The sequence below is a fragment of the Motacilla alba genome, chromosome 24 (assembly GCF_015832195.1).
Source record: "Motacilla alba alba isolate MOTALB_02 chromosome 24, Motacilla_alba_V1.0_pri, whole genome shotgun sequence".
In the NCBI taxonomy this organism is placed as follows: Eukaryota; Metazoa; Chordata; class Aves; order Passeriformes; family Motacillidae; genus Motacilla; species Motacilla alba.
Window position 1 is genome coordinate 3,398,674 of NC_052039.1, and position 15,943 is coordinate 3,414,616.

The 15,943-nt window shown below is 49.9% G+C and overlaps 2 protein-coding genes across 5 annotated transcripts in view; one reads left to right on the forward strand and one right to left on the reverse strand.

The window, feature by feature from the left end:
• Positions 1-12,361, forward strand: part of JAM3 (junctional adhesion molecule 3) — a 32,337-nt gene extending 19,976 nt beyond the window's left edge. The window contains exons 2-9 of one of the 2 annotated variants that reach the window (XM_038161445.1): positions 4,761-4,826; positions 5,580-5,693; positions 6,528-6,680; positions 7,504-7,706; positions 7,972-8,071; positions 8,400-8,529; positions 9,832-9,886; positions 10,505-12,361. In XM_038161445.1, coding sequence (XP_038017373.1) covers positions 4,761-4,826; positions 5,580-5,693; positions 6,528-6,680; positions 7,504-7,706; positions 7,972-8,071; positions 8,400-8,529; positions 9,832-9,886; positions 10,505-10,540 — 857 coding nt within the window. In that variant the 3' untranslated portion in view covers positions 10,541-12,361. The other variant, XM_038161447.1, reaches the window with a different exon arrangement.
• A 579-nt stretch (positions 12,362-12,940) lies between these two features.
• The window catches only part of NCAPD3 (non-SMC condensin II complex subunit D3), a 37,688-nt gene continuing 34,685 nt past the window's right edge, over positions 12,941-15,943 (reverse strand). For all 3 annotated transcript variants that reach the window (XM_038161442.1, XM_038161441.1, XM_038161443.1), the window contains exons 33-35: positions 15,818-15,892; positions 15,648-15,708; positions 12,941-14,642 (exon numbers count right to left, since the gene is read on the reverse strand). In XM_038161442.1, the coding sequence (XP_038017370.1) occupies positions 14,534-14,642; positions 15,648-15,708; positions 15,818-15,892 (245 nt within the window). In that variant the 3' untranslated portion in view covers positions 12,941-14,533. The remainder of the gene's footprint in view (positions 14,643-15,647; positions 15,709-15,817; positions 15,893-15,943) is intronic.

The window sequence follows — 15,943 nt, forward strand, 5'->3', positions numbered from 1 at the left end:
GATGATGGATGGATGGATGGATGGATGATGGATGGATGGATGGATGACGGATGGATGGATGGATGGATGGATGGATGGATGGATGGATGATGGATGGATGATGGATGGATGGATGGATGATGGATGATGGATGATGGATGGATGATGGATGGATGATGGATGGATGGATGGATGGATGATGGATGGATGGATGGATGGATGGATGGATGGATGATGGATGGATGATGGATGGATGGATGGATGGATGGATGGATGGATGGATGATGGATGAGGGATGGATGGATGAATGATGGATGGATGATGGATGGATGGATGATGGATGGATGATGGATGGATGATGGATGAGGGATGGATGGATGGATGGATGGATGGATGGATGGATGGATGGATGGAGGGATGGATGGATGATGGATGATGGATGGATGGATGATGGATGGATGGATGGATGGATGAGGGATGGATGATTGATGGATGGATGGATGATGGATGGATGGATGGATGGATGGATGATGGATGGATGGATGATGGATGGATGATGGATGGATGATGGATGGATGGATGGATGGATGGATGGATGGATGGATGGATGATGGATGCTCCAAGGGCACCTCCAGACGGGCAGCCCTGAGGCTGCTGACATGCAGAGGGTTCAGCTAGCATGTTTTAACACCCCACAACATCTCACTCACTCCTGCTGCACCGAGTACCCACCCAGAAGGCAGAGGTGCTTAACAAGGCGTGTGGTTTATCGCAGCGTTCCCGCATGGCTTAGGCACGCTTTGAATTGCAAATCCAGCAAGGCCTTAGTGATGACGGACACCTCGAGCAAGGAATATTTTTGTTGCTTTGGTGGGCAGGTGTTTAAATGCAGCTGCGTGGTTTTGTACTGCCTGTGCCTGACAGTGCATGAACTAAAATTACTGTATCAGATAACATCGAGCGAGGCTGCAGCACGGGGTGCTGCCAGCAACTTCTCCCAAACTCTCTCCTGGTCATCCTCTCACTTTCCCTCTAACACATTACCTCACCTCCTCTTCAAATTTCTGCCTGGAGCTTTCAGACAGACTTTGGGGTGGAAGGAGATGGAAGGTCAGGCTTGGCTTTGAACAGCAGAAAGGAGATTTAACGCACAGAGTCGCCTATAAAGCAGCTTTTTTTCCTTCAGTATAGCATTTTAAAATGATTCAGATACCATGAGTCACAGTAACAAGCATGGGCTGGATCTCTTTAGCTGAAAAAAGAACCCAAAAAAGTGCCATAAGAATATGCTATAGACTTCAGTGCCTTGTCCTGGATTTTATTTTGGAGAGCTGATGACATTTGGGATTCAGCCATATGTCTGGCTGAGTCTGCAGCACATAGAGAGCGGGTAGGTACTCAGAGGGGTAGAACATACAGATCTGGTAGGATTTGGGATTTTGCAGCCTGTGGAGACCTGGTAGGAACTGGGAGCTGCAGCACATACGGATCTGGTGGGAATTCAGGGATGTGGAACATACGGCTGTGGTGGGTGCCTGTGCTGTGGCACACATGGAGAGGGAATGCAATTCCAGCTGTTCTCCAAACCCTGGGTGCCGGGGCCTTTGAAGTGAGATTTACATAACACAAACCCTTTGCTGCTTGTTTGTGCTGGGCTGGAAGGAGCCTAAAGGAACACCTTTTAGAAGATTATTAAGCACTAATGATGATTTAACACAAAACAAAACAAACAAACAACTCTTGCCAGCAGAGCAAGGTTCTAGGAGGGCATTGTTCTCTTGCTGTGCAGTCTGTATGGTCAGCTCAGGCTTTTGTTTTGCTTTGCTGTCACCTTCTTTTAATTTAGAACATGCTACTTGCAGTATTCTGCCACACAGAGAGGAATAAATCTGCCTTAGCAGTGATTTAAGCAGCCCCATTGATCTCTGCCCACGGTCAATATGTGTAATAATGTCAGAACCTCTCACACAGTCTCCAAGGACTCAGCTTCTGTCTAAAATTTGTTGTCATCCTGCATTGTGCCCGAGGGATAGACCTGAATCTCTTGTGTTTAGTGGGTGAGAAAAAGCCTGCTGTGAGCAGTTTCTGAGAAATGAGATGAGGCTGGAGTCTGATGGAGTCCCACTGTCCTGGAGTGAATATTTCTAGAGCCAGAACTCCCTCAGAGCTACACAGCTCTGTGGTTTTGTTGTCCCCACCTTCAGCTGAACAGATTTTCCAACTACAGCAGATGCAGCACTGTTGCCATGTCTGTTTGATGGGACAGCACTTTTTGAGGGAAAGATATTGTGCAAGCAAGAATTTGAAACAAAACTAAAACTGGTCCAGAGCAGGAGGCCAGCCAGCATCCCCTCAGATAGCTGAGTGCTCAGGCCTGGGCTCTCAGTTCAGTTCTTGGTTCCAGAAGCAGCAGTCTCACAGCAGAGGCACTCAAACGCTGTGTTTCAGTGTTAGAAACGTTTCCAAAGATTCCAAAAGGATTTTCCCCAAATTGTGCCTTGTCTTTGGGGGATCAGCAGCTTCCCATGCTCTGGGGTTTGCTGGGGTCAGTGGGATCTGTTCGTGCTCCTGAGGATAGGAGCCCCACACCTGGAGAACCTGGAGATGGGAGAACACCTGGAGAATCAGGGGACTTTTTTGGAAGAGCACGTAGAGTCAGGGCAAGGGGGAATGGATTCCAGCTGACAGAACAGATAGGATATTAGGACAGATTCCTGCCTGGGAGGGTGGGCAGGCCCTGGCACAGGGGGCCCAGAGCAGCTGTGGCTGCCCCTGGATCCCTGGAAGTTCCCCTGCTGGAGCAGCCTGGGATAGTGGAAGGTGTCCTTGCCCATGGCAGGGGTGGGACTGGAGCGTGTTTAAGGTCCCTTCCAACCCAAATCAATCCATGATTCCCTGATGCACAGCGGGCAGGGAAAGCATTGGCATCGCCTGGCACAATTCCCTGCTTTCAGGGGGTAGGTCTGGAAGCAGCCACTCTTATAAAAATGGACTCTGCTTCAAAACAGACTTGCAGAAATTACTGCTTAGAGCAGCTCCTGCCTGGAGAGAGCCAAAGTCCAGAGCTCTGTCAGCTCAGTTCAGCGTTGGATTTCTCCCAAATGCTGCACGACTGTCTCCAGTGCAGAAGGGGGAAGGGTGGAAGAGTCCTGCTAGGAGCAGTTTTGGTTGGGCCAGCTATTAGTTAGCATCAGCTGGTGGCTTTTGTGTGAGAAACAATGGTTTTGGGCACAAAGGCAGCTTTCTAAACCCTGCCAAACTCCAGCTCTCCCTGGTGGTCTTTGGGGTACCAGCACTGGGGCTCCCAGGAAGGTGTCAGCATTTAACAAATGAGGGACAGGAACCAGCAGGGAACTTTTCAGCATTGCTGGAAGGGTTTTAGGTGTTGAAGGCCCTCAAGCTTTCAGTGGGAGTGACTTTGCAGCTCTTGGGTGTTTCTCAGGCTGCTGCCACTCCACCAGAGGGATGCTGTCCCTGCACTGTCAATCTCTGCCCAAAAGCTTTCCCCCCTGAAGGCCAGCACAGGAATTTCCAGCTGGGTCATGGTGCTGGAGAGCATTTCTTTCTCCACATCTCCCTTCAGCTGCCTTTTCTGCTTTCTATCCATGTTTGTCATGGCTTTTTACTCCTAACCTTCAGCTACATCCCATGTCCCTGAGGCAGGGCTTTCCATCATCTTTAAGCTGCTGTTTGATCAATGCCCAGCGAGCTCAGTGGGCATCTCCCTTAGATTTCCACAAACTTCTGATGGGATTTGTCACAGCAGAGCTGCTCATGTGACCACAGCAGGCCCCTGCAGCTGGTTATTTTGGCACTGGATGTAGCATGGAACCTCCTCCTGGGAGGGCTTTGGAGCCTGGTTTGGTGACACCATGGTGTGCCTGAGAGGAGAACCAGAACACCCAGCTCCAGAACATCCTGTCTGCTTCACTCTCCTCTTCCAGGGAGGAGAAGTTCCCTTCCCATTCCTCTTCCCTGCTTGTTTCCCTCTCCCTCAGGAGAGTTGTTGGTGAATTGGGCACCCAGCAGGGCGTGACTGCTGTCGATGCCCGCTCTGGTGGAGTGCACAGCAGAAGGGACACAAAAGGCAGATTTTTCAAACTAAAGTAACGTGCAAAAGAGGGAAGATGACTGGATTGATTGGGAACACTTCGGTGCTCAGAGCAGGAAGGGAACAAGCAGGTTTGTGTTGTGAGGAGCCTCACAGCGTTGCGTGGCTGAGCTTTCTCCCCAATGTGGGTCTGGCTGGGGCTCTACCCAAAGAGCTGAGCTGTTTTCTCCTGAATTACAGTCCTTTTGTGATTTACTGCCTCGCATTACCACACTTGCAGTATTTGCCAATGTAATCAGCATTTGCTAGAGGCCAGGCCTGGCCCATTCCATCTCCCAGGAACTGACCAGATCTCTGGAGACTGGTCTGCTTCCTGTCTTCTGACCATCAAGTTAATTTTGAAAATAAAACTTTCACTCCCGCATTAGCACAGTTCCTTTCCCATCTAAATAAGCACAAGGAAATGGCTCGTGCTGGCACTGCCTTTGTGCCATTATGTTAATCCTCCTCTTTAATTGCTACTTCTAACAATTATATTTTCCTGTATTTACACCACAGCTCCTAAATAAACTCAGTCCTGCTGGAGCTGTGCTGGTAGGCAGGAAGAGGTTTTGTCTGGGGAAGTCAGTCCTCGGAGCTGGCCAGGATGATTTCTCAGCAGGCAGCCTGTTCCTAGCTGGGTGACTGATGAGCTGTGCTATTTCTCATTGCCTTCTGTTTGTTTTTCCAGGCTGCAGACTCTTGGCTGTGGAGCTGACATCCAGCAACACCAAGCCCGTGGTGCAGGAATTCCAAAGTGAGTGCTGCCTGTGCTGCATCAGGCCAAACAATGCAGGAAAATTTGGCTCCTTAGGACTACGAGAGCCTGGGATTCAGAGGAATGTGTCTCTATCTCCCTGTTTTAAATGGTTTCTTGAGGTCCTCTGCAAGCCACTGGCATTGCTGTCTCTGCCTAAGTGCTTTTTTGAACTGGGTCCCAAAAGAAGCAAAATAATGCCTTTAATACACAAAGAGAGAAATTTATATTTTCTCTTGGCCCTCCTACAGACGTGCCCTGGGACACTGGGAAGGCTCCTCTCACCCTGCTGGGTGCCCAGTTCTGCAGGGGAGATGGGACGCCAGGGCCAGCTGCAAAGGGGACAGGGCTGGCTGGGTTTATCCCCAGGAGCTGCTGTCCCAGCCCATCCCCAGGCTGCCCAGGGAGATGCTGCAGCCCTGGCTCACGGTGTGGCTCTGCTCAGCAGCAGGACAGGGCTGAGGGCTCACTCTGACTAAAGGTTTTGTTTGCCATAAGCCCCAGCCTGCAGAGAACAGGGTGTTCATTTCTCTCCATAGCTGATATCTCCTGGACTATTATTTTTGCTGGCCAAAATCCATCTTCCAATAGCTCCTGGAACCCAGCAGCGTTTCTGTTTGTGAGGCAGATGAAAGAGAAGGCTCTGCTTTGTGGGCAGCATCTCCTAATAAAACACTGAGTGAGAGTGCTCAAAGCAGAGCGAAAACACAGCTGCTTCCTATTAATCTGGATTGCCTCCATTTCTCCTGCTAGGTGTTGAGCTGTCCTGCATCATTAAATCCACGGTGACGCCAGATCCCAGAATCGAGTGGAAGAAAATCCGAAATGGAGAAACCTCTTACGTGTTTTTTGGTAACAAAATGCAGGGTATGAGGATTCCTTGTTCTCAGATTTCCAAAACAGCTTTCCAAACAGATTTCAGAAACAGCACAATGGGGAACAAACAAGCCTGTGAAAGGCAGGAGCTCTGGTTATTTGGCTGCTTCCTTCTGGAACAGAGCTCAGCAGTTGAAGGGCAGGATGGAGAGGGAGCAGGATGTTTTTTCCTCCCTGCCTCATTACTGACAGGTCACAGTAGGAGAGAGCTGGAGTGAGATCCTGCCTAGGAGGTATTTTTTGGGGAAGAAAGGAACGATGCAGCTTCCCGAATTCTGTGGCTCCCACAGTCACTGCGTGTCTGAGCTCTCAGGACCAGGCACTGACCCCTCCAGGCTTTCCGTAGAACATCTGAGGGCTCCACCTGCACCCCAGCAGGGATCTGTGTGTCCAGCTGCCAGTGCCCTCTGCTGAGGCTGCACAGGGGTTTGCAGCTTCCTGGGAGCATTAGAAGCAGCCTCTCTGGCCTGACAGGAGAACTCCAGTGCCAGGAGGGCTTGACTCCCTTTGGAATGACTCCAGCACTTCAGATGGGATGGAGAGCCACATCCACATGAATCTTCCGAAGGAGGCAAGGCCTGAGGCTGCCTTGGAGTTCAATTTTGCCATAGTTTTTGAGGTTTGGAGTGAGGCTTTCCAGTTCATCCTCTTGCATGGTTGGCAGCTTTGGTTTCCTATGGGGCTTTCAAGCATCGACTTCCTTTGACTCTGGAAAAGAGTCTGAGATCAACCATTTAATTTATACACACGAAACAAGTCTGGTTTTCAGTCTTGAGTCATTAGTCTTGATTCCCCTGCTGTTTCCCTCTCTTTCCTGTGTGTCAGGAGACTTTGCGACTCGGGCAGAGATTCTGAGCAGGACGTCCCTGGTGATTAAGAACACCACGAGGATGGACACGGCCACGTACCGCTGCGAGGTGGCCGCGCCCTCCGACACCAAAACCATCGACGAGATAAACATCCAGCTCACAGTCCAAGGTACCTAACTGTCCTGGTTTGGACAGACAGGTGTCTGCTAAGGAAGGCAGGAGCCTCTCCTGAAATGGAAAATGTAAACCCCCTCCCTCTGAATTGCTATAAATTTCAAATTAAGGGGCTCTCAGGCAAAAAATAAGGGAGCAGGAATAACAGTTCTTTATTAGGGAAGAAAATAAAAGGATAAAATAAACAATGCAGTAAACTAAACCAACACTGCCAGAGTCAGAACACAGCCTGACACCCTGTGGGTCAGGGTGCTGGCAGCAGTGCCATTGGAATTGTGGCTGCAGCCCTCCTGGAGTGTCAGGGCTGGTTCTGCTGGAGCAGGGATCCTGGAGAAGGGTGGAGTCTTCCTCTGAAGCTCCAGTGGGAGAAGAGGCAGCTGCTGTTCCTCTGGGAATCCAGTGGAGAAGCCGTGCTGGTGTTCCAGGGTCTCAGATTATATCCAGGCAGGAATGCTTGGCTCCTCCCTCTGGGCTCCCATCTCCCAGGGGGATGCTGCAGTTCTTATCAGCCGTGCAGGGACATTCAATGGCCTCTTATCAGCAGATGTGCCCCCAGAGGGAGGAGTGGCTGTGGAAGAGATAAGGGAAACTGCCACTGAACAGCAGACAGCTGCCATGCAGATGGCAAATGGAATACAATTCACTTGGCAATCCAGGACACAAACCCACAACATCTGCAAGGGGAACAGAAAAGGCTGTGGGGATCTCCAAACAGTGCCACTCTGGGAGGTTTAAAACCAGCCGGGAATAATGGGAAGTTTGGATGGTTTTGCCTAAGAAAGCAGAGTTTTTTTCACCTGGTTTGTGTCTCCCCACAGTGAAACCCATGATTCCCAGATGCTCTGTGCCTAAAGCTGTCCCTGTTGGCAAGTCAGCCTCTCTCCACTGCCATGAGAATGAAGGCTTCCCCAAGTCCACCTACAGCTGGTACCGCAACAGTGAACCTCTGCCACCCGACAGCAAATCCAGCACCAAACCCCACAACTCCTCCTACACCCTGAACCCCGCCACAGGCACTCTGGTAATGCCCTGACACATCTGATCAAGACTTGTTTGGCAGGACAGGTTATCTTTAAGGCTGCTTGTAAATTCAGAAAAACATTGCCTGGCTTTCAAGGAGGGAATAATTTGAAGAGGGTGAGGTGTGCCAGGGCCTGTGCGAGTTGGGAGAGGGAGGATTGATGGAAGATCTTAGCAGAGATGCATTTTTATTCACATTTTTATACCCTCACAGTGCCTTGTTTCTCATATCACATCCCTTCCCTTTGTCCCTTTTCCCTCCCCAGGTTTTCCACGCAGTGCACAAAGGTGACACAGGTCGTTACTCCTGCATAGCAACAAACGAGGCTGGCTCTGCCAAGTGTGAGGAGCAGGAGATGGAAGTCTGTGAGTGGCTCTCCATACAGTTTTCATCAATGCTGGCTGCTTTATCACCATAAATAAATTGCCATCACCATCAGGAATGAGGGGGGACATCCTACAGCCTTAAGTCTTCCCTGCTTTCTCATAGCCCCAAACATAAGGAGATAAAAATAATCTGAAAATGCAGGGGAACATCAGATTGTGAACAGATTTAATCTTGAAGTCAGGGACTCACTCGTTCCCTGTGAACTGTTGCTTAAAAGACTTGAGAGATGGCATTTTAGTGTGCGTGAAGCTGGAATGTTGCTGCTGCCCTGAAGGAACACTGTGTGCTGGTGTCTCTCTTTGGCAGATGACCTCAATATTGGTGGGATAATCGGGGGAGTCCTGGTGGTCCTTGCAGTCCTGGTGCTCATCACTTTTGGGATCTGCTGTGCCTACAGAAGGGGATACTTTGCAAATGGCAAAGAGAGTGGGGAAAGGTAAGCTGGGCTTCTTGGACAAGTCCCTGCACCCTCAGGTGGCGTGGAGGAGTCTGAAGGGTGCCAAAAATTAGTGGCTAAAAGGAATTTCAATGCCTAATTCCCCACCAAGGCCACAGGCCAAGCCAGTCCCTGAGGCATCCAATGCCCTGCTGTAAAACCCTGCAGCATCCAGGTTTATTTCATGGAATGGTCACAGAATCCCAGAGCGAATTGTGACCTTAAAGACCATCCAGCCATGGACAGGGACCTTTTTCACTAGACCAGGCTGCTCAGAGCTCCACCCAGCCTGGCCTTGGACACTTCCAGGAATGGATGGCATTTTCCTAAGGGACAGTTGTGGTGTGGATGAGAGCTGTGCTCCGATACCCTCATCCTTTGCATGGAAAGGGGGCCCAGCACAATTTAATGCCTGCAGGTGTGTGCCCAGCAGCTCCTGTGCTGCTGGCATAACCAGGGCCATGGTTTAATGATCTCAGCTCGCTGCCTAATTAGTCTGAAGCATCAGGACATGCATAGGGAATGGATGCAGCAGAGCAGGCTCTCCACAGAAAGTCTCACTAGTTGTGAGGACCTAAATTTGGGATGAAAAACAGCCGTTCTGGAGCGCACATGCAAATGTTAAAAACAACAGCATTAGCATCAGAGACAAGCCTCGATGTCCTTACAGAGTCTGGAGAGGAGATAATATATGCAAAGCCAAGATTCTCACCAGATAGATTTGTTCTGTGCTAAATGTTGCTTTTCAGCACAAGTCCTGTCTTATTTTTCTCATTGGTTTCGTTTGTTTTTCAGAAAAAGCTCTAAATATTCCATTTAAATGCAGCCGAGGGTTGGCATACACTGGACTTGACAGTCTCGTATAAATCCTGAGTTCCTGTGGGATTGCAAACAAGTGGTGCTTCCTTGTAACTAAGAAAAATGCTGAAGGCTTCTGGCAGTGAAGGATTAAAATGAACTTTATAATTGCCACAGGAAACAGAGCAGAAGGCACAGAAAGGCAGTGACAGACACCAAAGCAGCACAGCCCAGGAAAGAATCAGTTTATCTCTTTGCAGAGTTTTAGGGAAACACACAGCAAATCTTTTCGCCCTGTGCTGAAGGGGAATTTAGACAAAATCCCAGTCGTGGTAAATGACGGAATAAACACAGACCTCTCATTTGAGAAACAAACTGGGTTTCTCTCTGCTTGCTTCTCACTCAGCTCCTCCTCCTCCTCATTTCCATCTTTCCCAGTACCTCCCCTCCAAAATCCTGCAGAGTCTTCCTGTCCCAGAAATGAGATTTTTCCCTTTCTTTCAGCTACAAGACTCCAGCAAAGCCTGATGGCGTTAACTATATCCGCACAGATGATGAGGTAACAACAAATGCTTTGCATTTCCATCTCTGGCAGGAGAGGAAGAGGGTGGGCAGAGGACGAGGTGCTGGTAGGGCCCACGGACTTTGTGAGAGTGGGCTCCACTCTGAAGCAGGGCTGGGGAACAGAGGGAAAACAGAAGGGTGAAGGCTGAGTCATTTCCTTAGAAATGATGCACAGTTGAAGTTGCCTGAAGTGACTGATGCCAGGAGCTATCAGAGGCAGCTCTGCTCCCAGTTAGCTCATGGCCTGACCCCCTTAGGATGAGTTTCATTGGATTAAGTGGGCAGGACGTGATGCTTTTACGAGAGAATTTGTATTTTGGGATTTGAGTAGATCACTGAGCTTAAGAGCAGAAAAAGCCTCTCCCATTAGCAGAGATACCAGTGAGGGAATGAGAAAGTCCCTGCCACGCCTTGGTGTGTGAGGAGGATGAGGGGAGGAGCACCTGGCCACAGGAACTGGTGCCTCCCTCTCCTTCCCAGTGGGAAATGGGAGCTGCCTGGGCAGGATCCTCATGGTTACACAGCTTGGATCCACCTTTTGGGGGCAGCAGGAACAGAGAGCTGCCTGGAAAGCTGCTGGAGCCTTCCTACATCCCAAACTGTTTTGTTGCAGGGCGACTTCAGACACAAGTCTTCATTTGTCATCTAAGACGCCAAAAGGAAATTGCAAACCAGCAAAAGCAAGTGTGAAAATACCTCCTCCAGGAACTCAAAGCAAGAGCAAAAGATTAATTAAGTGCGCTTGGAAGAGTTTGGAACACACAAGAACTCGATAGCTTGCTATCTGTATGTCTTTTTTTTCTTTGCCAAAGTTTAAAGTAACTCCTCACTGCCCAACTCGCGTCTCCCCTGCCTCTGGAGATACCAACAGGATCACCCAAACCTGTCCTTGGACTGAGGAAAGGTTTCAATCCTTCCCAAGAGACTGGGCTGTGTGAAGTTTGTGGAATTGCCTTCTCTTTGTGCTGCAGGGACACAGCCACCATGTGCAAACCAAGCAGGGGCACAGCATTAGGCAAACCTGTAGTAGCCATGAGCAGTAATGTGTTACCAGTAGACAAAAAAAAGGTGCTGATACAGAAGTAGATGGACTTCAAAGAGTGAGATTTGGGGGATTTCCTCCCAACAGCTCATTGCTCAGGCCTGGCTGGTGACTTCTCCACATCTGTGATTGTCCTGTGCTCGGCTCTGACTGCTCAGGTGCACAGGGGGGTCTGTGCACAGCCACCAGTGACACTGAGAACACCACTAATGCCCTCAGCCCTTCTGTAACCACCCCCAAATGCTGTTATCTAACAGGACCCCCAGGGCAGGGCACTGCCTCTGCTCCCTGCCTGCCAGGGCTCCCTGCACGCAGGTGACCCTGGTTCTAATCTGCACAAAGCAGGCTTGGCTCCTGCGTCTTTCCCCGGGGAAAGAGGCTTAGAGGGGAGGCAGAGAACCAGTGCTAAGACATCCCTTTCAGGAAAATTAAAGCCAAATAATTTCCTGGGCTAAGATTGCCATAAAAGGTACTGAGAGATCCTCCAGCTTTTTTTACCTTCTCCGTTTATTTTGTAAAACCCCACCTTCTAAATTTTTTGCAAAGATCTATTTTGATTACTTCAGAAAAGGTAACATTTCTATTTAAAAGTGTAAATACGTGATGCCAGCAGTGTTTGAGTAACGGAGCTATTTTTTTACTGTTGAAGCTACAGGAGAGGAGCTCACACGTTGCTATAGTGTGGCACTGTCAGAGCATATCAGTATTAGTGCAAAGTGTAACAAAGAGCTGCAGGTGGAACAGCATCTCTTTCCTCTTCAGCCAGCTTCAGCCATTTCCTTGTCACAAGAGGTCTTACCAGACACAGAACAGAGTCACTCAGGGATAGTTTTTGTAAATTTATGGCAGGAGCTATCAACTTTTTTAAATGAAAAAAAAAAATCTTTTCTTGCCGGTGACCAACACTTTGTTTTTGTTGTTGCAAGAAATAGCCAGGATGGCTTTTGGAGTCAGTTCCAAAGAGGTGACAGAGTGACTTCAGTGTTTGCTGCCCCTCTGCAAGTTCCCTAAAGCACTAACACAGCGTGACAGCTGCAGCAGCTTGGCAGGTTTAAACCACATGGCCAAGGCCACTCTTTCTGGGGTTGGGAAAGCAAAAGCTCAACACAAAAGCACTTTTATAGTGTCAGCTGAAATTTTTCTCTGGATGGTAAAGGAAAAAAAAAAAAACCAACAAAAAAAGCAAAACCAACCAAATTTGGTTCTCTTGGCTTTAGAGAGAATGATGGGGAACATGTGTTTCCCAAAATATCCGTGTTGATAGTGTTGAACAGCATTGGGTGAGACCAGGCTGCAAGATGTGGATGCAACACTAGGACTGTGCTGTGGTTTAGGAAGTTTTTTAATGTAGCAGAATAGTGTTCTTGTATTTCCAATATAAATTGAGTTGTCTTAACTTTTCCTGTATACAGTATTTTGGATACTTGACAATTTGGACTGTCAGTGTTATTTTTTCGTGTTCTGCTTTACTCTGCTTTGTTCCCTAGAGCCCTCGCTGGACATGCCATTGCTGCATTTGTTCCACCCAAACAAACATTGCCACTCGTCCCTGTGCCAGGGGAAGCAAAGACAGGGATGGGGCAGCCCCAGCCAGGTGTTCTCTGTGTAACTCACCCATCAGCACTGCTATTCTGCAGCTTCTCCCTGGTTACCTTCTTCATGCCAGCTCTTCATCCCAGTGCTGACTGCTGCCTCTGATTGTCCTGACATTCCTTTGCACCCCCTGGGCATCCCCTGCTCCTCCTCTGTGCTGCTTTCAGGGTACCTGCAATAAAGGAGGGAGAGGAAGGGGAGCTCTGGGAGCACAGCCTGCAGTCCCACCAAAGGCAGCCTTTGTGTGACAAACCAGCAGAGCTAGGAATCCAAACTTCATTTTTTTTTCCCCCCAGTTCTAAAATGCACAGTGGCATCTCTAACGAGAGAAGGGGGAGATGATCCCCCCCACCCAGCTCGTGAGAGCTGATGGATGGAATTCGTTGTATCATTGTGAATAATAATCAGGTTTGTACTAATGTATTACCTTTAACTTTGCCAAGAATGTTTTACATAAATACCAAGCTAGAAAGCATTCTTGTAGGGGTTTTTGTTTGGGCTTGGTGGTGGTTTTCAAACAGCCAAATTATGGGAAGCTCCTGCTTTCAATTCAGTGAAAAAAGGGAAAGTCTCTCCCGTCAGAGCACTCACAGTGGATGGAGGTGACAAAGTGCAGGGCTGTTCATCAGTTTATTCTTGGACATTTGTTCCTGGTTCTTCTCTAGAGAAGACAGGTTAAAACTCACAGGGCTCATCTCAGATACTGCTCAAGAACAAAACAAAGTAGGAAATAAATAATTGATCCCAATTTACCCTTCAGAGTGGTTAATAATAGCTGAAGGCAGGAGAGAAGGTACAGAAATAAATGGTTTGGCCATAGCTTCAGCCAAAGCCATGCCATACACCCTCTGTTCTCTGACTTTGATTTTGGGAATAAAGTTTAACCTCACTTGAAGGGTTCTCTGATCTTCAAAAGAGGGTAGGGAAAGTGGAGGCAAATGCTGGGATTCCAGTGCAGGAGGAAAGTGCCTCTGTTTCTACTCCTGCAGCAAATCCTGCTCCGTGCCTGGGGCTGGTGCCTGAGTTAGACAAACCCGCAGGAATAAAACAGATCCCAGCTCCAAGTTTCAATGAAATCTAGGCCATGAGCTCTGTGATAAAAGTGAACAACAGAAGAAGTTCAGTGAGGTGCATGTGGCCATCAGGGAGACTCAGGAAGGGTCAGATTTACCCAGGATTTTTAGGATAAACAAGGTTCCTGCCCACAGCACTTACCCACCTTGTTTGAGTCACTCACACCCTGCTTGCAGTCAAGTCAGAGTCTCTATTTAAAAGCTGCTAGCCCAACATTAATTGAACTGAGGGCCCAAGATACCAATGATGTGGTAGAAGAGACTGAGAGGCTGTAGAAATCTACAGGGGGAAAAAAAAAAACTCATTTCTCTGTCAGCAGAAGAAAAGGGGAGACGCCGTGGGTGGAATTAATTCTGCAACCATTTATTTTCATCAAATGCTAATAGCTGGAAATAACACAGTTCAAGAATGGAAATATTCCATATAAAAAGAACATTAAGGCTGTTCATACACACAGGAGTTTGCACAACAAATAAGAGGTGATGTAGCGTGCAATTACCAGATTTAGGGGTGTGGCAGTGACAAGCTGTTTCACCTTTTTTCAAATTAAAGCAACTCTATTATATAACCAAGAGGGACAATGAGGGATTGGGTGAGCAAACCCAGCCACTCACTGCCCTGCAAGCTGTGATAAATGCATTTATTGCCAAGCTCATGGCGACGCTTTCCCTTTTCCAAATGGACAAATTACACATCCTGAGAGTGCAAAGCCACCCTCCTTTTGCCCTGCAGCTCTGAGCCCTGCAGTGAGCTCTGTGAAGAGCAGCACTCACAACCCATCGTGTGCAATGCAGGCTTTGCCTGTTCCAGGGCAGGTCTGGGGAAAGCCAGCTCGGAGCAGGCAGGGCAGGATGTGCATTCACACCCATTTCTAATCCCAGAGGCGGGGGCAGTTCCAGCAGCCCGGTGGCTCTGTGCAGCACTCCAGGCAGCTCAGGTGTCTGCCCTCAGGGGGGCTCTGCGCTGGGACCGCCGCAGGGGCCCCGGCTGGCTGCTCCTCCTGGCTGGGGACTCCACCTTCCACTCCCGAGGCCGGCATGGGCTGCAGGAAGGAAGCACAACAGCCCTGCATTTCCAAGCCCTTGGTCAGCCCTTCTCCGTGCACTGCCTGCTCCAGCCCCTCTCTCTCTCCCTGCACTGCCTGCTCCAGCCCCTCTCCCTGCACTGCCTGCTCCAGCCCCTCTCTCTCTCCCTGCACTGCCTGCTCCAGCCCTTCTCCCTGCACTGCCTGCTCCAGCCCCTCTCCCTGCACTGCCTGCTCCAGCCCCTCTCTCTCCCTGCACTGCCTGCTCCAGCCCTCTCTCTGCCTGCACTGCCTGCTCCAGCCCCTCTCTCTGCCTGCACTGCCTGCTCCAGCCCCTCTCTCTGCCTGCACTGCCTGCTCCAGCCCCTCTCTCCCTGCACTGCCTGCTCCAGCCCCTCTCTCTCTCTCTCTCTGCCTGCTCCAGCCCCTCTCTCTGCCTGCACTGCCTGCTCCAGCCCCTCTCTCTGCCTGCACTGCCTGCTCCAGCCCCTCTCTCTGCCTGCACTGCCTGCTCCAGCCCCTCTCTCTCTCTCTCTCTGCCTGCTCCAGCCCCTCTCTCCCTGCACTGCCTGCTCCAGCCCCTCTCTCTCCCTGCTCCAGCCCCTCTCTCCCTCTCCCCCTGCTCCAGCCCCTCTCTCCCTGCACTGCCTGCTCCAGCCCCTCTCCCTCTCTCTCTCTCTCTCCCTGCTCCAGCCCCTCTCTCCCTCTCCCCCTGCTCCAGCCCCTCTCTCCCTGCACTGCCTGCTCCAGCCCCTCTCCCTCTCTCTCTCTCTCTCCCTGCTCCAGCCCCTCTCTCCCTCTCCCCCTGCTCCAGCCCCTCTCCCTCTCTCTCTCTCTCTCCCTGCTCCAGCCCCTCTCTCCCTCTCCCCCTGCTCCAGCCCCTCTCTCCCTGCACTGCCTGCTCCAGCCCCTCTCCCTCTCTCTCTCTCTCTCCCTGCTCCAGCCCCTCTCTCCCTCTCCCCCTGCTCCAGCCCCTCTCCCTCTCTCTCTCTCTCCCCCTGCTCCAGCCCGTGCTGCACTCACGGTTTCTCCGGTGATGTCAAGCAGATGATATCCCTTGGCTCATCCTCAGCATCTTTCTTCACTGCAAACAATACATATATTTTCATAATTTACAAAATGCCACAGATTTGGTCACTTGGGGTTGTTTTTCCTTCCCCTCCCCTCAAATAAGAATCCCAGAGATGACTTGCCTGGAGCTGAACGGGGTGTGTGCATCAGGCTGATGTAACTGACCCCAGCACCAAAAGTCAACTCATTAATGGTCTCTGGAAATAAAAAAATAAAAAAAAAAATCACATATTAGCAGCCTGTGACAC